Source organism: Quercus lobata, chromosome 3 (assembly GCF_001633185.2).
Source record: "Quercus lobata isolate SW786 chromosome 3, ValleyOak3.0 Primary Assembly, whole genome shotgun sequence".
Taxonomy (NCBI): Eukaryota; Viridiplantae; Streptophyta; class Magnoliopsida; order Fagales; family Fagaceae; genus Quercus; species Quercus lobata.
Genome location: NC_044906.1, coordinates 40745453 through 40772321, shown reverse-complemented (window position 1 = coordinate 40772321; position 26869 = coordinate 40745453). Strand labels below are relative to the sequence as shown.

Below are 26869 nucleotides of genomic sequence, written 5' to 3'. Positions count from 1 at the left end.
TCCCAACTTGTGAGTATAGGTATTGTGTGAAGCATATTTATAATAATTTTAAAGTGGATCATAAGGGCTTGGAGTTAAAGGATGCATTGTGGAGATGTGTTGGAGTCACAACAATCAGGGAGTTTAAGAGAAAAATGTAGGAACTGAAGGATTTGGATGTCAAGGCATGGGAGTATCTTGCTGCCATCAACCTTGCACAATGGTCTAACTCTCACTTTAGTAGTAGAGTTTTGTGTGACTATTTAGCTAATAACTTGAGCAAGTCTTTTAATGCCATGATCTTAGAAGCTAAGGATAAGCCAATTTTATCAATGTTGGAGTGGATCAAAGTTAGGCTCATGACCAAACAATACAAAAAGATGAAAGGTATAGCTAAATACATTGGAAATGTGTGTCCTAATATTCAAGACAAATTAGAGAAGTTAAAATATGAATCTATACCTTTCAGTGCTACTCCATTAGGCAGGTTCATTTATGAGGTTGATAATGGTCGTGAGAGACATGTGGTTGACTTGGTTAGGAAAGCATGCAGCTGTAGGATTTAGGATTTAACAGGATTTCCTTGCAAACATAGGATCTCTGCTATTGTTAAGAACCTGGAGAAAGTGAAGGACTATGTGCATCCTTGTTACTTGAAAGAGACATTTGTTGAAACTTACAAAGAGATAATACAGCCAATGTCTGGCCAATCTGAGTGGGTTGTGACTAACCAACCTGCTCCTGTTGCTCCTCATGTGTATAAACCACTTGACAGATCACCAAAGCAAAGAAAAAGAGATCTTGAAGAGCCAAGGAACCATTATAGAGTTTCTAGGATGAACAAGACAATCAAGTGTGGGAAGTGCCAGAAAGAATGACACAATGCAAGAAGATGCAAGGCAGGCATCACTGGTGAAACTCCATGGCAGAGAAGAGATAGACTTGCTAATTTAAAAGTTGTAAGTATTTCCATGCGTTGAACTATAGTCATTTCCTCATATATTTCATGTGTATGTAACTTGTACAACCCTATTTGTAGGCACAAGGCAGTAAATTTATAACAACAAAGTAGACTGCAACACCTCAAACTGCATCTCAGCCACCAAGTACTAGATCTCAGCCTGTATACAAAGCTTTTGGTCGAACTACATCTTAACCTACACCAAATAATAGATCTGAGGTAGTAACTCAACCTCCAACTGCATCTAAGGCCAATTAGTTCTCTTCATCCTCACAACCAAGCTTCCATACCCTTAGAGAGACATGAGATTCTTTACCATCTCAGGCACCTCTACTAATATCTATTTTGTTTATTTTTTTCCTTTTACTTGTTATTGTTGGACCATCTTGCTAACTGCTAAATTTTGGTTATGCAGCCGAGTGCATCTGTGAGCACTAATGGTGTACCAAGTCAAGGAAGTGGTGGTGGTGCTACTAGGGGGTTTAAAGGTAGAAAGTTTGGTGTATCAAGTCAAGTCAAAATCTTTCCTCTTGGAAAGCAATCTCTACAACTTCTCCAGCAGTTATAATCTCATATTTTTACTATTTTTAATCTTCATGTCTCTCATACTTCCATATATTATACATATTACAAATACTACATCCCACAAAATATCTATATATTTTACCATCTTCATACTTCTTAAGAGATATCAAACACTTATACTAAAAGCTCTTCTCATGAAAGATATGAACTTCTACTACTAAAACCTTTATCCTAGAAGGCACCAAGATCTCATATCAAAGCCCTTCTCCTAGAAGGCACAAATCTATCTTACATAAAACCCTTCTCTTAGAAGGCATAAATACTCCATATAAAAGCCCTTCTCATGGAAGGCAACACTATTCATAACTTCATAACAACTAAAAGAGCATTGTCAAGGGGAAACTCATTTAAGTGCATGATAAGAGGAGCAAGCTTAACTAGCCTCTACACATAGCTGAACATACTCTCTCTCCCTTCAGTTGCACCCATTTTTCCCCTTCAATCTTGAAGTTATCATGGCAAACTGTATCTCTACCGCTGGAGTCATTCTGCTAGAATGCTATTAACTCATTGATACTATACAGCTGGAGCTGCAAACCATCAAAGATAAGTGACTCTGCTTCCTTATCTTTAAATTTATATCATTGAGTATATGATTACTTCACCTTTAAATACATATTACTTTATTCCAACTACTATTACAACTATTAATCAAAGGTTAAACTCATTTAAATGCATGATAAGAGGGGCAAGTTTAACCAGCCTCTACACACAGTTGGACATACTCTCTCTCCCTCCAGTTGCACCCATTTTCTCCCTTCAATCTTGAAGTTATCATGGCAAACTGCCTCTTTACCGCTGGAGTCATTCTACTGGAATACTATTAGCTCACTGATGCTACACAGCTGAAGCCTCAAACCATGCAAAGATAAGTGACTTTGCTTCCATATCTTTAAATATACATCATTGAATACATGATTACTTCACATTTAAATACATATTACTTTATTTCAGCTACTATTATAACTATTAATCAAAGCTATTATATCAAACGCATATTATACATTTATTCGACCATTATCATGATTCTTAGACTTTGGCATTAATAGATTTGAAGGCTTAAAAATATGCTAGTAGCCATTGGACCACGTGACCTAATGTTGAGTTTCGGACGCAACTCCCCAAACACAACCCGAGCCTAGCAAAGTCACTAATCTAGCGGATAACACATGGCCGAGCAACCAAAAAAGGCCCCCGAACAGCTATTAGTCACGTCAACAATTTTTATCCAAGAGATAACAGCAGAGATTAAATTGACATGACATTGAAAGGTTAGAGACCAAATTGAAAAATGGTGTCAAGTATAGAGACCAAATATGTAGTTTATCCTTATGAATATATAGATGAAAGATAGTTAACAACAAAACACTAAAACTATAGAATTGAATTATTGATCATTGGATTCACGGAATCTAGAAGTCAAATACTCAAATGTGCAACAACTATGCTCCATCCCTAATTTTTGTCTCGAGAATCAGGAGAGAGATGGAGGTTGTTGTATTGTATCTCATTGTAATTTCTTTTTATTCTTTTTTTTTTTCATAAACAATTTCTTTTTATTCTTGTTAATGGAAAGTATTATTTAAAAAGAAAAAAAGAAAAAGAAAAGGTAAAGCCATTATTGTTGATGGTGGCAAAGGCTATCAAATTTTGGGTTAATTGTCCCTTTGGTTAGTCGTTTTGGGAGATTAAATGAGCATTTTTAAAATGCAAAATTTTGTTTTACAACAACAACTACTTATAACTTTTTTTTTTTTAACAAATGTTTATTTTAAACTCAAAACACAATTTTCCAACAACTTATACAAACGCATCCCAAGTCTTCTTTAATTTGAAACAATTTATAATACATTTAAAATTATTTTATCTTTTGACTAGAAAAAAAATAATTTATTTTATCTTTTATGATGTAGTTGGTTACATAGTCGGCTCATAGAAAGGATGCCTACAAATAGAATGAACTATAGGACACTGATGTGGGTCTAACCGCTACTTCTCCAATGCTTAAATCAAAGTGAAAAGTTAACGAATGCCTAAGGCCTAAGGACATTAATTTAGGAAATATTTTTAGAGATTATTATGAAAAAAAGTTGCTTTCTTATATATATATATATAAATTTTTTTATTTTTTTCATAAAAGTGGTATTAAAATATTTTTAAAATAATCCAATAACAAATACCCTGAGGGCATTCATCATCCGGACCTAAATCAAATATATTTTTGGGAGATTGACTTATGCGTACCTTGTTCCTCGATTTTTGCCATTTTTTGAAGGACATTTCAAGCACCACAGTTCATTACCAACCCAATCTGCCTGTCACCCACATTTGATTGATTGAGTTGACTCCTTTCTCACTTCCTATTTGATTCAGTCCGTGATGCCATCAACTAGCCATGAGTAGTCGAGTAGGCTAGTCGATGTAGTTGATGGAGGATTGTTCCTTTGAAATTTTCTATCATGATAAATGGAAAATAAAAGCTTGTAACTACTAGGATGTAATTAGTGACTACTAGGATGTAATTTTCCTATAAGTGACCTCTATCTCCAAGGTTGAAAAAAATTCATCGCCTCAGATGACCTACCTTAACCCACTTTTTCCCATGAGGGTTCCCCCACCTTGAAAAGGTGATGAGGTAGGAATGAGTTTTGCTTGCCCCACTCGGTCTCGCCTTGCACCACACCAAATGTGTGTCTATACTTTTATGTAATATATATATATTTTATATATATAAGCTATTTTTTTTTTTATACATATCATATTTATAATTTTTTTTATTTGTACATATTTTATCTATCATTACAATCACTTAAAAAACTTGCTCTCTCTAAATCTCTCTCTCATTTTTCTTTCAACTCTACCTCATTAATGTTGAAGCCAACTTATTAGGAATAGAAAATACCTCCAACCCGCTTTGAATCTAGCCTATCACACTCCCACCCTGCACAGCTCCCCTGCCCCCCACATTGCCATTCCTTTACTCCTCATTCTCAATTCTAATATACCTTAATGAATGGAATCTCATGTTGAGGGGGTTATTTTGGTACTTTCCCTTAGTTTTCTTTTTTTTTTTCTTCGATAATAATTGGGAGTGAAGGATTTGAATCTTGGATCACTGTATCTCCATTGGAAATGCTAAAAGTTGTCAATTGAGCTACAAAGCTCTTGGCAGGTTTTTCTTCAATTGATTGGATGACCCAACCAATTTTCTCTACTCAAATAATCTCCTAACAGTAGTCATTATATTCTTACTAACCAGTTTCAATCTTATGGCTCACGTCATTCTTATGACTTGAGTTTCTCAACCATTCTTCTAGTAGTAATCATTCTTATGACCTAGTTTGGTTGGCTAATCTCCTAATTGTGATCATTCTTATGACCTGGTTTGGTCGGTCAATTTCTTGCCTATGGTCATTCTTATTTCGTGGTCTACTCGATCTGTCGATCTTTTGGTTGTGTTCATTCTTATGATCTCATTTGCTTGGCCAATCTCTTGGATGTAGTCATTCTTATGATTCGTATGCTCAACTAATCTCATGGTTAAGGTCATTCTTATGACATGGTTGCTTACCAATCTTGCGTGGTTGTAGCAGTCATTCTTAATTTATGACGTGGTCTTGTCTACCAATCTAGTAACTGTGGTCATTCTTATGACCTAGTTTGTTTTGTCAATCTTGTGGTTATGGTCATTCCTATGTCTTGGTCTTGTGGCTATGGTCATTCTTATGACCTAGTGTGGTCGGCCAATTTTGTAGTTGTGGTGATTCTTATGACCTGATTTGCTCTACCAATGTCAAGGTTGTGGTCTTTGGCCAATCTCATGGCTAAGGTCATTCTTTCTTCAAGATTACCTTGTGTGTGTCGAATGATCGCGAACTATTTATTTGTCACCACTCTTTCTTTAAATTTCATTCCTTTATGCCGTTCTCCAATACATAGCTTCATCAAGGTGCTTTTCATAGCCTCATAGTTAAGACTTTTGGAAGTTAGCCTTATAAAAGGCAGTGCCTGCCTTTCATCTTCATCTCCGCTAGTAGTACTTGGTCTACTTCTGACTCCATCCACTTCTTCTTCCTCTTCCTCTGCAGTCAGAGACATTTTCTTCCATACATCCTCCAAGCTTTCCATCATTCTCTCTCTTTAGCCTTTACCATGTCTCAACCGCAAAACTTGAGCCCTGAGACCAGACCAAGAACTCTCACATAGTTCTCATCTTACAGAAGAAGCCTTAGCCAAGCCTCAAAAGCAAGACTGTGAATTATTGTTAAACTAGCATTGTTTTAGCAAAAGTCATGGCCATATCTACCACTATAAACAATATTGAAGAAAAACCTGTTAATCTTGTCCTTCAAAAAAAAAAAACCAGCAAGGCAGGAATAAACTAAACCCATTCAGCTTTCAATAATTTTATTCACAGCCATTCTTCTCCACATCCACAGCAGAAACAGCTAACACAGTTTGTGCCTATAGAAAATAAGATTTACGTTAAGTAAATAAGAATAATAATTACATGTAATCATTTTCAACTTGACATAACATAATAATTTTCCTTCGCACATGGAAGGAAATCTTACAATTGAAAACATTTAAAATTGAGTAACTTTCAGAGATTGCCACCATTATCTAAGGTGTTATGAACCACCCATCCTGATAGCTTAAAGTAATCAAGATTTGGACAACACAATAACATTGACCCAAATCCTGGCATTGCAAGTGCAAAATGGAGACACAAATAATAACACTGAAAACCAAGGACCTCACGAACAACCTGGATTTGATACACCAACATATATAAGATGTTCCTTGCGCAACCTTTCCATGAATGTTTTCATTAAAGATGAGAAAACCTTAAGAAGCCTTCTTGTGTTTGTACTTTCTGGCAAAAACAACATAAACCAACAGATTTAATAAGCTGAGACCAGCCAAAAGCCAGAAGAAATAATCAAGATGGCCCTCATTCAAGTTATCTGGAATCCATCCGACACTCCCACCTTCTGTTGTGATGTAAGTTACAATGGTCAGAATCAAAGAGCTCAAGTAATTCCCCAGTGAATTTGTGAGAAGTGATAATGCACTGCATAAACTACGCATGGCATCTGGTGCTTGCTCATAGAAGAACTCATGCTGTCCAATGAATGTAAATACCTCTGCAGCACCCAGCAAAAAGTATTGAGGAACTTGCCAGAATATGCATAGTGGTACAGCAACATCTTCATCGACTAAACCCATCTCTTTTGCAATCTGCAATCGCTCAATCTCTACCACAGCAGCCGCTGACATGCAAAGGACTGATATAAAGAGGCCGATTCCCATCCTTTGCAACTCTGAGAAGCCCCTCTCATTGCCTGTAAATTTCCTTGCAATTGGAACAATTATCCTGTCATAGATAGGGACCCAAATAATAACACTGATGAGGTCAAAACTTGAGAGAGAGGCTGCAGGAACAGTGAAAGAACCTACAGTTCTGTCCATCATTTTCCCTTGTTCCACAAACAATGATGACATTTGAGCATACACAGCAGAAAATACAATTCCAGATGCCCAGATTGGAAACATGCGGACCAAAATCTTCAATTCCTCCACCTGTGTCACAGTGCAAAGCCTCCATGAATTGGAGAAGTTTTCACTTTTGTTCTCAGCATCTGAGACCACAGCAGCTTTATCAAGGCACCTGCAAGAAAAGATATAGTGAAAACTTTTACAAAGCAGATTTTGTTGTTTTGTTTCAGAATTGCATAAAAACACAATATATTAAACTTCCATGAAAGTGCTCAAAATATTGGTTCACACATCAATAATCTAAACTTGGAAGATATGATATATAAAATGGCTATAGATCCCTGGAGGACCAATAGATCGTATGGAAAACTATACAGGACAAATAAAAATGTAATCCTATTATCATCTTTTTTTCTGAAAATTCAATCCATCATCTTTTTTTCCCCTGAAAAAATTGAAAATGAGCTAGCATCTTTACATGGTAGTCAAATGCCTAGTGGCTATTCATTTAAATTCTGTCTAGAATTTAATTGTCATTCTTAACAATACTTCAAATAAGGTTACAATACTTCAAATAAGGTTATCTTAAAACCATTTTTTATTTTTCCTTTGAAATCTTATTTAGCTAAAACTCAAAACTTAACTGGCTTCTTCAATCTTAATCTATCCTTATGCCACCTCAGGCAGCGCAGGGGCTGTCATCTTATTAATCATCATTTAAGTCTAAACTACCAACTACTGTTTTTAAAGGCAAAACAAAATGGACTTATCTCACTTTCATGGAATTTCACTGAAAGTCCCTTACATATGTGCCGTGCAAAATCTATTTTTTGTCCAAGTAAACAAGTTTTATGATTATAAAAGAACCAATAAGAATATTGGCTAAGCTCACAATAATGAAGAAGAAGATTACTTCAGCTCATTGCTGTGCTCCAGTTTCCGACTTCCTTTAATGGTGGAGCTTATATCTTTTGTTTCATAAAGGAGACTACTATCCTCTGGGATCTCCAAATTCCGCTTATGAAATGATGCAACAAAAACCTGGCAAATTCTTCTAAGAGGGCTTCCCCCTGGTCTCTGTAATCTATAGAAGGGAGTGCCTAAAAAGAAGATTACAATACCAATGGCCATAACCAATGTAGGAATGCCATATCCAATACCCCACCCAATATCTTCTTGAACCAACACCACTAAACTAATTGATAGAAAAGCACCAATGTTGTTCGAAAAGTAAAACCAGTTGAAGAAGGATCCTTTCTTTCCTTTTTCCCTAGGATCAGTATCATCAAACTGATCTGCACCAAAGGGCCAAATGCACGGTTTGATCCCACCAGTTCCTAGTGCAACCAAATAGAGTCCAATGAAGAATACAGCATACTGAGCTGCAGTAGCTGAAGGGCATACTGAATCCACACATGCAGCAGGCTGTAATGCAGGAATTGATGCGCATAGAGTCAAAGTACACAGCCCCTGTAAAAAATAACAATCAACCAAGATGTCTAGAGTATAGATTAGAAAAACTGGTAAACAGAAGCAATCGATGAAAGATAACAAGAAAAAATTGCAATACAGACAGACGCCATTGTGCTCAATAGAGCTTTCCCATAGTTTCTTCATCACTGAAATTTCCCAAACCTTGCCAACCTGCACTGACCTAATCTTCATCATCCTGTCATGCCAACCATCAAGGTGGATAAAGCAGACCTCACTCAAAACTCTATTATGGATGCATTTTTGTAATGCGTATGACACAACAAGAAACATAAAACTTAACCTCCTTAACAATAAATATAGGATTCTTGCATACATTTCTGCTGACCTTTGTGCCTAATAACTGAAATGAAACATATCAGAGTCAAGTGTTGAAATTATATTATTACAGGATGCCATCAAAACATTCTTTATTTCTGAATTATTTGGTTTCACATTCATCAATTAACTACATGATAAGGAATTGATGGCATAAGGTTCAAGCTCTGCTGACTCAAGAGACTTGAGGACGTGTGAGAGGCAATGTGCTCCAGCGTTTTAAATGAAATAATTCTCTGCTAACAGAACAATACAAAATGAAAAATTTCAGCTTATGCTTACAATAAGGTAAACTGCAAAGAAAACTGCCATTGTCCGATATCTTCCCCAGTAAGCATCGGCCAAGACACCTCCAATTAGGGGTATAAAATAACAAGTGCCTTGCCATGTGGTAACATTTCTTGCAGCAGAGACATTTCCTTCACGTAGTTTGCCTTCAAGATAAGTAACAAGATTAGAGGAAATCCCATAGAAGGACAAACGTTCACAACCTCCACCACCTGCATTATATGTTACAACTGTTAAACATCACAAAACAAAATAAATAAAGTTATATATTTTGCTACATTTGAGCAATATAAGGAAAAACAATTACCGAGAATGAAGGGGCATGCTTTCCACTTTCCAGTACTATTCTTCAAAACAGGATTCCCTTTAATGTTAACTGAGCCATCTCCAGTGTACGGTCCACTACTGTCATTCTGAAGAGGCAGAATAATACGCATTTAAATGGAGAAGAGAGTGTTTTTTTTTTTTTTTTTTTTTTTTTAAATAACAAACACATTAGATGTCATTTTCATAGGCAGTAGCGTAACTGGTATAATCTTGTTCAAAGAGGAGCATGGTTCTTAGGCCCAAAACATACAAAAACCCACATTACCTATTTGATGATTAAAGATGAATTTACTGCAACCACAAATTAATACCAAACACTCAGGTAGTAGTTTTAGTAGTGTTTAAGGTTGTGATATCTAATGATGAAGGTCGATTTTGTACAGCATCTAACCAAAAGATAGACGTTTAATTAAATTCTAGAACTGCTAAGGTATAATTAATTTTGGTTCTAGTAGTTAAACAGAGAATTAGCTTTGAGAGATCGAAGCTATCAGTTGCAAATCTTGAAACATGTTTGAAATTTAAAAAGTCACTGTAAAGTCTGTAGTTTGTGCTGCCGGACATCTAATTGAATCAATTTTCTGCATACGTCTTCATCCTCAAGCCCCTCCACTTCAATGAACCTTTGTTAAGTCCTTTCCCTCTCGATTAATAACTTCTTAACTTTACATATTAAAGATTCCAGGCTTTTGGAGTTAATTATATTCAAATATGGCATTTCTTTATAGTTATACCATTGTTATGACTTCCCAGTGTTCAATCTTATACAACTATGAACATGTACTAGAGTGCTGGTGTTTGATTTAAAAACAGATTTAATGGAATCATGAAAAGCAATAAAAAAAATCCATGAGCTTTGAAATTAACTGGTAGACTGCTGATTCGCAATTGGATGGAAATACAGGACAAGGTGCCATCCATTTGTCTTGATTTCTTAATACCCTTTCCACCTGTGTTGTCACACTTTTAGTTGCACATCTTATCCAAGATGACTCACTTGTAGCTACCAATTTATTAAAGAAAAAGCGTGCACCATTTGAGTTACCAACGGGTAAGGTAAGGAGGTGTGTGTATATATATATATACATATATATATATATATATATATTAGTTAGGAGCAAAGTAGCAAAATAATTGGTGAAAATCAACATCCTACCTACTTAAAGACACATCTTGCAATTATCTACATCATGCCAATAAAGCTAAATACCATTTGACACGAGAAAGCAAGTAAAAAAGGAGTATTTCTCTTGTAGAAATTCTGCTTTTAGGGCCAAGTTTTCTGAGATGGCTGCTGTGTGTGTGCGAGCGTGCATGTTTGTGTGTCCCCCCAACCCAAGCCATAGACAGAAAACAATACGAGCAAAAGGGATAAAAACTAAAATCCTAAAGAAGAAAGAAGCAATATGTAAAAAGGACACGAGTAGATATAACAAGCTACCAGTCAACCCAACATGTCCTTCATAACTGTCTTGTGCTACATGACCAGTACAAGTTAAGAGTTAGACCCCCTGCAAAACCATTAAAAAAAAAAAGTTTTCTACACCAATAGGAAAATGGAAAATCCATCATAGAAAACAAACCCCTTAAGGAAAATTAACTTGGTTCATTCTTTGGAAGATCTTAAGCCACAAAATGAAAATTATATGGTCAAGCATAATCCTATTCTCACAGTAAACTAAAGAATAAAGAAGCTAAAAAGATAGGGAGAAAGGACTATAGAGTCCATTGACTTCCAAATAATAGACTGCAAATAATCCACCTTGTAAATATGAAAAAGACAAAAAAAAAAAAAAAAAAAAAAAAAAAAAAAAAAAAAAAAAAAGGAAAAAGGAAAATAGAAAACCAATAAAGATAAAACAGCTCTGATTTCAGAAGGTACACTTCTGAGTTCTGATATACTCAAAACAGATTAAGAGGAGAGTTTAGAACTTAGAACCTGTAGAAGAGCATCATCTTCCAACACAGAACTCTCTTCGTCCACAGAAGCCATGTCTCTCTCACTCTCACTCTCACAGACAATCTCTCTTTCTCTCTCTCTCTTTGAAAATCAAAGACTTATAATAATAATAATCTAAAGAGGTGGAGATACTTTACTAATGAAGTGTGTAGGCCAAGAATCTACGTGAAATGCATTAAGGGCGTATCAATATTCCCTGTTAATCCTAATTTTTCTTGCGTGGTTGGTCAAAACTCTGGAAGAATGGTAGCTATGCTTATTTAGGCCTAATCAAATGTTCACGAGAGATGAAGAGACGTTAGATAATATTATTCCTCATCAGCAGTGATTTTGAAAGGACAATTGACTCAAATTCAAAACATAACAATCAAACAGGAATTAGACAGCCTAGCTCTGATAGTGATGCCCAAATCTCTGGCTCTCTTGTTCATTATTGAATAGCTAGGGAGAAACCAGAAAAACCCAGATGCAGAAAGGTTCGCAGTTGAGCTTGATGTTCAGATTCAGTAAAAAGTCAGTGTTACTGAGAGTAGGGAAACAGAAGAGACGGGTCAGAGTATGACCGTGAATACCTAGTACAAGCTGTGCCTACAGAGAGTCATGCTATTAGGGAGCTCTGACGCATGCTTATGAAAATGATGCAACTTTTTTGTGCAATATGCTATATGTGCCAGCGTTTATATCAACCAAAAAGTCCATGAGAAACTGCAATAATCCCATGACTCGGACAAAAACTCTTTATTTAGTCAAGATGTTCTATTTTTGGCCAATCTGTCCTCTTAAAGGGTATGTCAAGAGTAATGCTAGAACATAACATTTTTAACTAACTATTGACGTACTTCGTTGTGAATGAACCAAAAACGCTTTCATCTGTTTCTACCACAAATATCACTTGTATCATGCACGGATCACTGTGACCCATATAAAGAGTTGTGAAAAACAGTCCCCCCTAGACTTATCGTTGTGGGAATCTAAACCAGAACCCTGACTCTCTAGGAGATATTTTTTATGTCAATCACCACGTACCTACATACTATGAAAGGCTGAGAGTTAAGACCACGAATCTACTCCTACAATCTGATGAGCAGAAATATCTGAAGAATTCACCACATAAGGACTTAAGTAGAATGAGAGAATCACGTTGGATGAATACAGTCAATATCTGCCAGAAACAAATTTAACGCAATGTAAAACAATCAATATCCTTGAAACCTGGAAAGAGATATATGAATGCAGATAGCGTAAAGTTATATACAGACCATTTTTTACAGAGCCCTTTCAAGAAATGACTATCACGCCATCTTCTACAGACACTTTGTGTAAATAATGTTTAGAACTGAGACCTTCTCAGAGAATCCTTAAGAAGCCTTCTTCTTCTTGTACCTCTTAGCACAGACAACATATACCAACATATTTAAGAAGCTAAGTCCGGCCAAAAGCCAGAAAAAGTAATCAAGATGACCCTCGTTCAAATTATCCGGGATCCATCCAGTGCTCCCACCCTGTGTTGTGAGGTAAGTTACTACTGTCAAAATCAAAGTGCTGAGGTAGTTCCCCAATGAATTTGTCAAAAGTGACAACGCACTGCACAAACTCCGCATGGCGTCTGGAGATTGGTCATAGAAGAACTCAAGCTGCCCTATAAATGTAAATACCTCTGCAGCACCCAGCAAGGCATACTGTGGTATTTGCCAGAAGATACTGAGTGGTACAGCAACGTCTTCATCGACCAACCCAAGCTCTCTTGCAAGCTGCAACCGCTTAATCTCTACCAAAGCGGCAGCCGACATGCAGAGGACAGAAATAAAGAGGCCAACTCCCATTCGCTGCAGCTCTGAGAAGCCTCGCTCCTTGCCAGTAAATTTCCTTGCAATTGGGACAATTACCCTATCATACATGGGGACCCAAAAAATAACACTGATGACATCAAAGGATGAGAGAGAGGCTGCGGGAATGGTGAAAGAACCAATGCTTGTGTCCATCACCATTCCTTGCTCCACAAACATTGTAGACATCTGGGCATAAACAGCAGAAAAGACAATTCCAGTAGCCCAGATTGGAAACATGCGGATCAAAATCTTCAATTCTTCCACCTGTGTTACGGTGCAAAGCCTCCATGGATTGGAGAATTCCTCACTTTTGCTCTGAGCATCTGACACTACAGCGGCTTTATCAAGGCACCTGTGCAGCAAAAATAAATTAACAGTGAATTATTTTCCTGGGGCAGAATTTGTTATGCAGTTGACGAAGTTGGGAAAAATGTCAAACTTCCATGCAGGTACATACAGTGAAATGATCTCATGTCATCAGTACAATTCTACACGAGATTAATATTAGACTAGGGAAATATAAATCTAAAGGAAGTGAAAATTTTAAGATATGAAAAGGCAGCAAGCTTTCTACCCATTACATTTTTTTTTTTTTTTTTTGCAAAACAGATTTAATTATACATTCCATATTATTGCAGATTCTCTTGACCACGCATAAGTTTCCCAGTCTTCCCACTAAAACTGTATGGTACAAAAGTAACAGGATATTATCCCAAGCTCTACATAAATCATAAATCTAAGAGAAAATATCATTTTCATTTTTTTTGTTTGTTTAATTTCTAGCTGAAGATGCCAGGGATCAATATATCTGCCACAGGGGTGGAGGTGCCAATTGGCCTAAGGACCATTGGCAAAGAAGAATTAAATTAACAATACATCTACTTACATCTTATTAAAATATAATTATACTTTTCCTCCCTAACAGGAGAATATATATAGGTCTTCCACTTGAAAATACGCATGCTATAGATGAGGACATGTTTTCCTGCAGTTTACTCTTTGATTAAATGAGATAAAATCTTTAATGAAATTTTTTTATTTGATTCAAAGAACAAAATACAATCAGGGTTGGTAATTAGCAGTATAAAAAATTCTAACAAGAAGAATGGATTGAGCCAAACATAGCAGCACTTTAAAAAAAAAAAGTGTGCTTCCACATCATTTGACTACTCAACTATGAGTGAAAAAGTATAACAAACAGGGCACTTAATCTCCCACGAAATGAATAACATTCTGTTGTGCTTCTTAGTATGCCTTAAAAGAATCCACATTTTTCAATAATCTGAGAGCAAAACCATACAAAGATAAGTAATTTGTGTTGAACAAAGCATTAATTATAAAGAACAAGTTCTTTCAAATAATATGCTTACTCCATCATAAAAGAATTAGTAAAGATAAAGAAGGCACATAACCTCCCATGAATGAATAATATTCCGTTGTATTTTGCAATGCATCTAAATAAGCACATCATATTTTCATAGAACTCAATCAAGTACCACCATTTTAGAATGAAGTAGATAATGTCATTTGTTTTCTTATTTCCCCCCTTCTTTCTTTTTCCCAATAAAGTAAGGTTCTAACCTAATAAATAACCAGCAAACCAAACCCCACCCACCCCCTTTACCACTTGAGCAAAGGCCCATGGGCCTTTGTCCCTATTTAATATTTTCATTTCAGTTATACCAATTTTTCATAACTAACTTCTGTGTTTAAATGGAAAACAAAGAGGAAAGGTCTCAATTGATCCACTAAGTATGTGTGCTGTGTATATCTACTTATAGTTTAGTGAAATAGCTCCCTCAATGACAAAAGAAAACTAATAATGGCTAGGAATACATGTTGCAGAACTGAAAACTACTTATGTCAGGACAATGTGAAAAAGAGAAATTACTTCAATTCATCAGTGTGCTCCAGTTTCCGACTTCCTTCAATGGCAGAATTTTTGTCTTGTGTTTCATACAAAAGAGCATAGTCTTCAGGGACCACCACATCCCTTTTATGGAATGATGCAACCAAAACCTGGCACATTCGTGTAAGAGGACTTCCACCTGGTCTCTGAAATCTATAAAGGGAAGTGCCAGAAAAGAAACTTGCAATGGCAATTCCCATAAACACAGCAGGAATGCCAAATCCTAGACCCCACCCAGCATTGTCTTGAATCCAAACCAGAAAACTACTAGATATAAGAGCACCAATGTTGATGGAAAAATAAAACCAGTTGAAGAAGGATCCCTTCTTTACCCTTTCCTTAGGATCAGTATCATCAAACTGATCTGCACCAAATGATGAAACACAAGGTTTGATCCCACCAGTCCCCAAAGCAATCAGATAGAGCCCTAAGAAGAAGACTACGTACTGAGCTGGAGTAGCTGACGGGCATACAGAACCCACACATTCAGAAGGTCTCAATCCAGGAACAGTCGCTGATAGTGTCAATGTACACATTCCCTGTGCAAAAATTAACGATTTTAGTTGTTATACCCTTTCAAGTTCTTAGAATAAATGACATGGGGATAGAACCAATTAATGCACATAACAAGAAGGAATAAAAATTGTACAGTAGACTGGCATCCTCATTAAAACCTCATTACCAAGCATTGACATGCATCGGAAAGGCATGGTTTCTGATGACATTGTGGTTTAATGATGTTGCTAAAAAATGTGGCCTGTTAGCACAGAGCAATTTTTCCGTTCTGGATACAACTTATGCTCTTGCCTCTTGCAGTCAAAGAAGTGTAATGGAGGGAGGGATTCAGGTTGGTGAGCACCAAAGTGGTGTTCCACTCTTTTATGCCCTTCACCATCTTCAAAAAAAGGTCATGCCTAGTGCACAAGGGTCCGAATTTTGTGGAGTGTTAGAGAAGCGGTTGGTAGGTAGCCTTACCTCCAATTTTGAAGAGGCTGATTTCTAGATTTAAACCTGCAACACATCACTTGGGTGGAGGGCACTTGCCATCACACCAAGGTCCAACACCTTCTTTCAATTACTAATATTCATTAAATAAGGCCACTTCTATCATATAGTGTTAAGTGGCACATCTCATAATACTTATCAGAAAAAAAAAGAGGCACTCAAAATCTAAATTATTATTTATTCAACCCTAATACCAGTCTGATGACTCTGATCATTTATTCAAGTGAGAAAGAGCCAGATCAAACTTTCTTTTAACATTTCACAATACCCAGGGACCATACTTACAAAGTCATTTAAGTTACAACTTATGTGCTAGGATCATGATTATCTTCAAAAATATTGTTAGATCACTCACTGTGAATGGATTAGGTCTTTTTTTTTTTGATAAGTAATATATTTTATTAAGAGAGTAGATTACTTCATGGTCATGATGATCAATGCACGGTAACCTAAAAGATTTACAAAAGTTCATTTTCAAAACTTTAGTGAATCCGTGAACTCTACAATGGAACTAATGTGTGAAAGACCCCATGCACGAGACCAATCAAACAGAGCTCAAATCAACAATGATTCCAATTGAGCATTTGATCTCTTAATATCTTTTAAAGTGCAACTCTTTCATTCCCTCACAATATCCACATCAGACATAACAAAACAAGGTTCCAAATAGCCTATGAGTGCTTCCCAAACCAATTCTTCCACCCAAAAAAGAGATTAGTTACTCTCCTATAACATTGAACAAAATACATTCATCAGTATGGCAAAGGTGATACTTTGTGACATATTGTTGTTTATAAAATTGCAAAAACCCAGTGAATAGGAAGCCTAAGTTTATGCCATGTAGCTTGCTCTTTGACAAATGACAAGAATTGGAAAGCTCTTTCCTAGGATTTCTTACATCAACTTTCCATAATTTATTTTCTCTTTTGGTGCACTTAATACTTGAAGTTTGAATGCATTAATTATATTTGCACTATATTCAGTGCATCTGAGAGGAGGAAAGGGAAAAGAAAATGTCTTTATCCATAGTGTGCTTGGATGTAAGGAGGAAAAAGAAATAAATAAATAAAAATAGAAGAATATATGTTTCCTTAGTTTGGTTTGCAAAGAGAAAGAAGGGGAAAATATGTGCTTATACCTTTATATATATATATATATATATATTTGACATATGCCTAAACTTTTTAGTTTGGTTGGTTTACAAAAAAGAAAAAAAAAAAGGGAAATATGTATTTTTGTATTCATTAGACCTTGATTCCTTATATAATAAATATGGATAAATTTGACAGTTTAGCTAACAAACGTTACTCCTTTATAATAAACATGAAATATTATATACAAATGGAACCTAACATCTTCATAGATCCTTTATCAATGGTGAATTTAGAAGACTAATATATTCTTCTTTCTCATTTCTCCTTGTTTGCCAAGAACTACAAAGAATTTATAGGAAAATATATTTAAATCAGACTACACTATCCAACTATCCCATTGATGGCAAAGAAAAGATTTAATTGCAATATAACAAACAGAATCAGAATTGGTTCCACTATACGTCTAAGTACAGCACAAGATCCTTTGATAATCACATGTCGTCAACGGGTGTGGTCTAGCCTTATGGTTTAAGAGCATTTCTCATACCTCCATTTCATCAATCTCAGCTCCATAAATTAGGGCTCGTACTATATAAGGAGATTGATTGGTCAAGTCATGGGTTCTAGATTATGCCACTAGATACTGCAAGCCCAAATTGGATGGATAGAGAATTTGTGGAACTCATGACCTCACCCTCCACCATTCTTTTGGGAGGGCTTATGAGCAACTTTTAATTGCTAAGTTTTTTTTGATAATTTGATAGTTTTTTTTTTTTTTTTTTTTTTTTGGATTTTTGGGGGGGGGTTCAACCCTGGACATTTCCATCGGAAACGCTATGAAGTGCTACTTGAGTTACAAGGTTATTGGCTTTAATTGGCAAGTTACGCATACTCAACATAGGTTTTGAACTAACGACCTCACCTCCACCATTCTTATGGGAGTGCCAGTTGATCTGAAGCTCATTGGTTGCGTTATATTTTATAAAAAAACATATAGAAAACTTCTGAACATTGTTTCAAAATGAAACTATATCCATCTGTAACTGCTGAATTCTTATTATTTTTTCTGAACTACCTTATATTTTTCTAATCTCTACAAATTGGAATTGTGAGATCATTCTCAAACAACCAAACTCTGTTCTGCAAAACCAGAAGATGAGAGCTGTACGTCCATTCTAAACAGGATTAAAGCAAGTATGATAGACCTGAGTTGATCATGTAAAATGATTGATGAAACAACAAAATGAAAAAGAAATGAAAATCAAAGGTAGAGCTTTGTTGGTTTGTGGGACATGAAGATGTGTGTGAGCACATGTGATCAATTATTTGTAATGAAGTAATTAAAAGAGGAATGTACATAGGGTATACTTACAATGAAGTAAATTGTGGAGAAAGCAGCAATTGTCCAATATCTTCCCCAATAAGCATCTGCTAAGACAGCCCCAATGAGGGGTGTAAGATAGCAAGTGCCTTGCCATGTAGTAACACTTGTTGCAGCGGAAACATTTCCTTCATGTAGTTTGTTGGTAAGATAAGTAACAAGATTAGTGGCAATCCCATAGTAGGCAAGACGTTCGCAACCCTCAGTACCTATTTATCATATAACACACAAAAATTTAGACATAAAATGAATTCATTGAAATATTAGATTGGAGTAATGTCAAGAACAATGGGTTACCTAAAATGAAGGGGCATGCTCTCCAATTTCCAGTATTCTGCTTCAAAACAGGCTTTCCGTGAAAGTCAACTGAGCCATCTCCTGTGTACTCCTTGCCACTTTCATTCTGAAGATGTAGAATAAAAAACATCAAATGCGGATAGAGCAATATAAGATCCAAATCTTTTAATAGAAGATTAAAAAAAAAAAACTTTGTAAGAGGAAGTGTCAATAAAAGAGACCAGGCATATTATAATGAAAACTAAATTTGACCATTTGATCAAGAGGAAAGCTCCTATAAGTTATCAACTTGGCACTTAAGTGTTGGTCCGTTGCTTTTTAGCAATTCACTACAAGTATTAATTGATCAATCGATAAAAAGTCACCTCTTATCTCATATATACAGATATATGTCTGAAAATTTGGTCAGAACCAAAAGTAGCATGGCTCCAATTTAAATCCTCAATGAGACAGAAAAGTCTTCTTTGAAAAAGAAAGTGAGAAGAAACAATATGTATTAAAGAAACAAACAGAAAGCACATTTGGGAGTGATGGGTAAATATTTTAAAAGATAAGCAAAGGACAATGAAAATTAACTTGGACCTTGCCTGAGGTAAGTAACTAAATAAGTTTGAGTAAAGTTGTACAATTCAGTTAGCATGCAAGGGCATACACATAAATTTCAAATTTAAAAAAAAAAAAAAAAAGAACATGAAAAAAGTTTGAATACATGCTTGCAGCGATTAAAGTTTCAATTAAGTGGTCACTAACATTGGCATCAAAGATAATAACTCTTTTTTTAGTTAGGTAATAGAAGTTTTATTGATTAGAAAAGTACAATTTGTTTACGATAATAACTCTTGGGGGCACATATTTGAAAAAGTACCATCCCACTATTACAATTTGTCAACTACATAAGCCAAATACATGAGTTGCCAACATATTAGGTTGCTTTAACAAGACTATAGGTTGCTTATGCAATAAATGAGTTACCAACATTTTAGGAATATAAGTCAGCAAGAAATTGATGCAAATAATAAAGAGTTGAGGAAAACAAGATTAAATGCCAAAAAATTCAAGATTTGTGATCAAGTTTTGATGTCAGGCTTCTTGGCACCTTTCCTAGGTAACTTTAGTTGTTATTCAGTCTTAGTATCAAGTTCTTAAGGTTAGATAGTTTCTGGTTCAATTTTAATTTACTAGAAAAGACCAATTGGATAAATTCCAGATTTTCTGGAATGGGCTGTTCTTGGCTGTACCAAAGGCCCATGGGTCTTATTTTGTGTTTTGAGTCCTTTTCCTATTTGGTTTAGAGGTTCCTAAGTACTTTTTTCTTTCGTAATTAGTAGCCCTAGTCTTTCTAGGAATAGGTCATTTAGAATCTTAGTCCAGTCACTAACACTCACAGTGAGATTGAATTTAACACAATTCTAGCAGCTTAGTTTAGGCTTTGAGAGTGTGATTGCCTAGTGTTTATCTTTCTTTATTTCTCGTTTTATTTAATTATTATAATACCAACCAGCCATCAGACATATTCAAAATCCCATCTGTTTGTTTCTCACATTTCTACCTATTAATCCCAAAAAGAAGCTAAATAGACTTATAACACAAATAAATATGCCACTCTTCCTCTCAGAAAGAAGAGTTCAAAGAACAAGAAAATAATGAAGATTAATGGGATAACCTACCACCTGTCTTATATTCCAGAACCCCAGTAGTCATCAATCAGCTAAACAATTTGAAAGAGGTTAATGTTTGTATTTCAAACATTAATTTCATTGCACAGCAAACCAAAAAACCAGGAAAACCCCACACACACACACACCCACAACCACAAATACACAATATTCTGCCTATGCTACAGTTAGTCTTAAGTCAACCTACTTTTTCTCTTTAGCATCAGGCTGATGCTTGAGGCAATTTAGATAAGCTTATATATTAACCAAAATTAGTGGGTGCTCAACGAATAATAATAAATTCCATTAGCTTCAACTTTTCCATCCCAAAACTAATGGGTCATGGCTCAACTGAATCCTATAAACCCATATATTTCTAACATAAAAAAGAATAGTGGGTCTACCCAATTAACCACTTAGGATGCAGCAAAAGCAACAAAATCAACCAATACCCAGTTCCAAAAACATGAAACCAAACTACTTTAACAACAAAAGAGATCTACAAAAAAGAAAAAGAAAAAAGAAAAGATATATAGATTCTTCTACAACATGAGGTCCAATATTCCTCCCTGTTCACTCAAAAAAGACCCAGAAATTGTTTCTCTCAAGAAAATAAAAAAGACCCAGAATTGTTATTGGATAGTCAATGAATAATATACATAAACTCGTCTAAGTTCATCAACTTTTGATACAAAGTAGAAGCAATCAGAGAGAGAGAGAGAGAGAGATTAGACCTGCAAAAGACCATCTTCTATGAGCGATCTATCATCCTCGACCGAACCCATCTCTGGTTTCTGTGTGTCTGTATGTGATTGCAAATTTCGATAATATATAAATAGGAAGCAAAAGCAGTTTTATTTGATTCAAGTTTGGAGATTCTTTAGCACACGATACTTTTCAAACAAGGAAGGAATGGGGTTTGGGCTTGGATAACGTATCTCACAACTCAACTCATTGTCATAGTAAGCGTAAATTTAATTTAATATTGCTTATCTTTTAGTTTTACACGTAATAGTGGAAAATAAGGCTGCACATGGTTGGCAGTCAATAACAACTACCAAGAATGGTAGGTTGGGATATTTTTGGGACAAGCAGTTGCATTTGCATTTTTAGTTTTACTTTGCATAATTTCATTTACTTTCTTTTTCTTGGCTTTGCACGGCATACCTACTTAATGAAAATTGTGTGGATTTGTCATTTATTTATCTTCTCATTATCAAAAAAAATGTGTGGATTTAAGATTCTCTTACTATTTATAAACAATCTTTGTTGAGAGTAATCACCTTGACTGAGTCTTCTGAATTTTATTATGTAAAAATGGATTCGGTTAATGGTTACTTTTAAAGTATTTTCACAATAAAAATATTACACTTGTAAGAACATTCGCATTAGGAAATGCCAACTATTTTACCATCCCAAAAAATTACTTTATCAATTATATAATACCATTTTACAATACACCAGTATCTCAACTTTCATTTTCCTATTCTACTCAATAAAATAATATATCCACTAAAATACAAAACCAATCACAACCTAACCTACCACCACCACCTCGACCAACAAAACCTACTACAACCACTACCCACCCCACTACAAAAACCTCATCCAACCCACTACCCACACCACCACCAAATTACCCACCACCCACACCACCACCACCAACCCACCACGGCACCAAGGAAGAAAACCCAACCCCGGCACCAAACAAACCCAGCCACGACACCAAGGAAAAAAACCCAACCACCACCAAGCAAACCCGCCACAACACTGGCTAGCAACCACCACCATAATCATAGTAGCCACCACCAAAACCCACTATCAACAACAACCACAAAAGTTTCTCAAAAAAAAAAAAAAAAAAACCCCACAAAAAGGCAACCACCGCAAGAACCACCAAGAGAAACCCACGCCAACAACCACGAGAGAAACCCACGCCAACAACCACCAAGAAAAACCCACAAAAAAACCACCACCAATCTTGTTGTTGTTGATCTAGAAATCCATCAACCATGGCAGCAAAGCCACCATGCCAATAGACAGAGAAGAGGGAGATGGAGAGAAAATAGAGAAGAGAGAGGATGAGTAAAAAGAGTGAGAGAAGTGAGTTAGACTGAATAAAATATTGTTTTTGGTTTTAGAATTGTGCTACAGTGCAATTTTAAAGGTAGAATTACACTGTAGCAGCACCGCAAATTTTTTTGCAATATTTGCTTTTTAGCAGTACTCTAGATGTGGGGGGTTTTTTGGACCTTTATGCCAAATTTTGCCTACATATGGCATATGGCATTCCCAATATGAATGCTCTAAGAGCACCAAAACATGAAAAGAGACCTTGGGAACATATATGCAATTCCATAATAGTTATTGATCCATGTAATAATGCATATAATGAAGACAAGTGAAGTCGAAACAATTGTAGAAAGTTACAAGCAACATTTAATACTACGACATGTGTTAGCACTACAAAAAACGTGGCTGGGAGCTGTGTTTTGGAGCTACGTTTGAAAAAAACGCAGCTTCAAAGTGATGTTTGAGCTGCGTTTTAATAAAATGCAACTCCACCAGCGCTGTAGCCGCATTTTATGGGGTTAAAATTGCGTTTGTGTATGGCAGGGCTTAAGCCGCATTTTTAAAAAACGCGGCTATAGACCCACTCGGTATATATATATTTTTTTCAATATATCCCAAAGCTACGTTTATTAAAAGCGGCTTAAACGGCTGAACTGAGCTACGTTTTTTGAAACGCAGCTTAAACATAAATTGGAGCTACGTTTATTAAACACAGCTTCAACTTTTACAGAGCTGTGTTTTATTAAACGCGGCTTCAATTCATATAGGGTTCGTTTGGATACAGCTGAAAACTGAAAACTGAAACTGAAAACTGAAAAACACTGTAGCAAAATAATTTTTAAATGTGTAAATAGTACCGTAGGATCCATTTTTAATATTTTTTTCTGAATAAAGTGATTGTGGGTCCCATGAACAGTGCGTGAACAGTGTATGAACAGTAAAATTTGTCTCCCGCACAGTACATGAACAGTACTTTTACTGTTCATTCGCTGGAAAAAAAAAAAAAAAATTCCAGAAACGCAAATGCGTTTTGCGCTTCCCAAACGCACTCTATGGAGCTGCGTTTTATAAAACGCAGCTCTAGGTTTGTTATAAAAAATTAAAAAAAAAAAAAAAACCCTCAATAGGACACAACAACAAAAAAAAACCTTAAATTGAAAAAACTCTCAGCTCATTCTCGCCCTCCCTCGCTCTCTATCACTCTCAACACCACGCTGCCACCGCCGCCTCTCATAGACACCACCGCCACTCCGAGAACCAATTGCCACCACCGCCGTCTTGAACCTCTCTGTCAGCCATCATAGGTCAAAACCTCATTTTCTCTCTCTCTCTCTCACTCTCTTTTCCTCTTGCGATCTCTCTCTCGGTTGTGTCATGTGTGTGCATTTAGCCGTGGGTTTGGGTATTGCTATTGTTGTGGGTATGTGGCCATGTATGTATGCAAATGTGAATGAGTGAAATGTCTGCTCTGTTTGTATGTTTTTGATTTGGGATTTTGGGTTTATTGTTTCGTATTGTGGAGGCTGTGAAAATGGGTTTGCAAGAAATAAGACTTGCCATAGTTACAGTGTTTTTTTTTTTTAGTGTTCTATCTCTTTTCGTCTCATAAATCTCGGTTTTGTGGACTTATTTGTGCTATTTGATTTTTGTACTTTTGGATTGTGGTTTATGTTTTGGGTTTTGATTTCTCTATGTTAATGATTTGTAACTATGAAGCTCTTTGCTTTTCCTCTTCCTCGGCAGATAGAACAACTTTAAAAAGCTTCTGATAAATCATGTAAAAATATTATTAGATCAATTTTCGTTATAAACTATACACGCACACAAAAGTTACAAGTAAAACTCTTTCAAAATTTCAGAATATAATATAGTACTACCTATTATTGACTAGTATTATCTATTATATACAAGCCTTGAAAAATGTCATAGTTAGTTTGTTTTAGGTTAAACCCACTTCTGCACATGCTATGGTCTCATGGTAGTGCAGTACTACCTGTCTTTCTTGATTTGGTTCTTGACCAATCAATAGCATTGACCTACCAACCGAGCTGATACAAATCCGGAATCCCTGAAATATTAAGTGGGTTTTTTAGATTAAGCTTTAATTGCCTTTTAAGTACATTGCTAAAGAAACCCTCCATTATAACAACCAGCATGATTAGATATGTGGAGAGTAGAGGGGCAATGTGGAGAGTCGGAGATGGGAGTTCCATTGCTATTTGGGGTTAAAGATGGCTGCCTGACCAGCCTAATGGTAGAGTTATTTCACCAAAACTTGCTTCCACTGTGACTTGTGTTAAGGATTTATTTTACCCAGGTACAAGGATTTGGGATCCGGGGCTGTTGGAGAGGACCTTTGTGCCTTGGGAAGCTGAATTGATTAAAAATATCCCAGCTAGTGAGGGGGGGACAGAAGACTTGCTACTCTGGCCATTATCTCCAGATGGACACTATAGTGTCCGTAGTGCTTATCATTTGCTGTCTGAGGATGAAAGCAGGCAAGAACCAGGTTCATCCTCCTCTGAAAATTCACAACAGGTCTGGAAGAGCATCTGGAAGATTAGAACTCCGAATAGAATACGTCATTTTATATGGCGTGCTGCAAGGGATTCACTGCCCACTAAACAAAATTTAAGAGCTCGGCATTTACCTGTGGAAGAGACGTGTGAACTGTGTGGTGATCATCAAGAGTCACTCATGCATTGTCTCTGGCTATGCGAGCACGCTCAATCGGTATGGAAGTCTGAACTCTGCTTCGCCCAGTATTACAGAAAAGGTCCTAGAACGTTTTTTGACTTACTAGAGGAGGTGCTGCGGAAAGGGTCAGGATTTCATGTGGCTTGGTTTTCTACAATTGCGTGGAGCTTGTGGCAGAGGCGAAACCGTTTGCGAGAGAATCAATCCGTTTGGCCACTTCATGAGATTGGAGCACGAGCAAAAGAATTGGTGACTGAATTTTTGGATGCCACAAAACAGGATGTCAGGCCGAGGATTAGAGGCACATCTGTTCGCTGGATTCCTCCTCAGGATACGTTCTATAAAGTGAACTTTGATGCGGCTATATTTGAAGATATGGGTTGTGCAGGTCTGGGAGTGGTGATCAGAGATTGTCATGGTCAAGTTATAGCTGCTTTAAGCCAGAAAGTCCGGAAGCCTAACTCTGTTGAAGCTGCTGAAGCGTTAGCTGCCTGCCGAGCTGTTGTGTTTGCAAAAGAATTATGTATTTTTAAGGTGATTGTGGAAGGGGATTGTTTGAGGGTGGTGCAAGCCTTGAAAGCAAAGGAGAGGTGTAACACTCTGTATGGGAATATAATTGAAGATGCGCGTAATCAGAGTTTATCTCTACAATCTTGTCAATTTCAGCATGTTCGCCGGGATGGTAATAAGTTGGCACATGGTCTAGCTAGGAGAGCGGTTTCATCCGCAGACTTTGATGTATGGGTAGAAGATCTACCTAGTGAGTTGGAGGTTGTATTCCAATCTGATTTACCTTAATAATATTGACTTACCGTTTTCTCAAAAAAAAAAAAAAAAAAAGATATGTGGGCCTTAAGTATAAAGATTAGACTACTGAATTTAGAATATGTCCCATACATTTTTGCCAAAACATTTAAGACGATTATGAGCCAAACTTACTAAGATCAGCGAACATATAATTCATGAATTCACGCTTTATAGCAAATACAATTATGAGGCTACTGTATAAAATAAGAAAGGTTTAAAAAAAAAAAAAAAATTAATGGGTCCATTTCTGTTAGTGAAAACGATAAAGAGCAGAGCGAGAGAGAAAGCAGCGATAAAGGAGGGGTAAGCACGACTATAACTGAAAAAACAGCTTTGAGAGGCAATTGCAGGCTTTCATCTGTGTGTTGAACCCATGTGTCAGAATTATTTTAAGAAAAAGTCGCATGGAAGGAACAACTATCAGTAACGGTCGAATGTCTCAAACATAAATAAGATGGTACTCATTCTTTTGTGAGATACCACTCTCCACTTATAAACTTTTTTACACAAATCATTCTCTTGTAATTGTAATCACATCAAACATGCAAAATTCAATTCATATCAAACAAAAAATTTAGCCATGCTCACTCATCACTTCAAAACCACTCTTTTGGTGTGTGGCAGAATACATGGTGACTTTTTAGGGGGAAAAACACCATCTTATCCATTTCATATCCAAAGACTTGTAGGCTCTTCATAACTTTTCAATGTGCA

The 26869-nt window shown here is 36.2% G+C and overlaps 2 protein-coding genes across 5 annotated transcripts; both read right to left on the bottom strand.

Annotated features, from left to right (window-relative positions):
* Positions 1–6031: 6031 nt before the first annotated feature.
* LOC115981740 (protein NRT1/ PTR FAMILY 8.3-like) lies at positions 6032–12519 on the bottom strand. 4 transcript variants are annotated; one of them, XM_031104075.1, is made up of 5 exons: positions 11388–12413; positions 9429–9534; positions 9116–9333; positions 7938–8494; positions 6032–7196 (listed from the first exon to the last, which is right to left on the bottom strand). In XM_031104075.1, exons 1-5 carry the CDS (start codon positions 11439–11441, stop codon positions 6374–6376), a joined length of 1758 nt encoding a protein of 585 aa, XP_030959935.1. In that variant the 5' UTR covers positions 11442–12413; the 3' UTR covers positions 6032–6373. The 4 variants fall into 4 exon arrangements, with proteins under 4 accessions (XP_030959935.1, XP_030959936.1, XP_030959937.1 ...); XM_031104076.1 differs by lacking the exon at positions 11388–12413 and adding an exon at positions 12435–12519 and having other exon boundaries at positions 7938–9333; XM_031104077.1 differs by lacking the exon at positions 11388–12413 and adding an exon at positions 10890–11188 and having other exon boundaries at positions 7938–9333.
* Positions 12520–12526: 7 nt separating this feature from the next.
* On the bottom strand, positions 12527–21570 carry LOC115981741 (protein NRT1/ PTR FAMILY 8.3-like). Its single transcript, XM_031104079.1, has 5 exons — positions 21313–21570; positions 18924–19029; positions 18618–18835; positions 15129–15685; positions 12527–13589 (listed from the first exon to the last, which is right to left on the bottom strand). The coding sequence occupies exons 1-5, from the start codon at positions 21361–21363 to the stop codon at positions 12767–12769; spliced, it is 1755 nt and encodes a 584-aa protein (XP_030959939.1). The 5' UTR covers positions 21364–21570; the 3' UTR covers positions 12527–12766.
* Positions 21571–26869: the final 5299 nt, after the last annotated feature.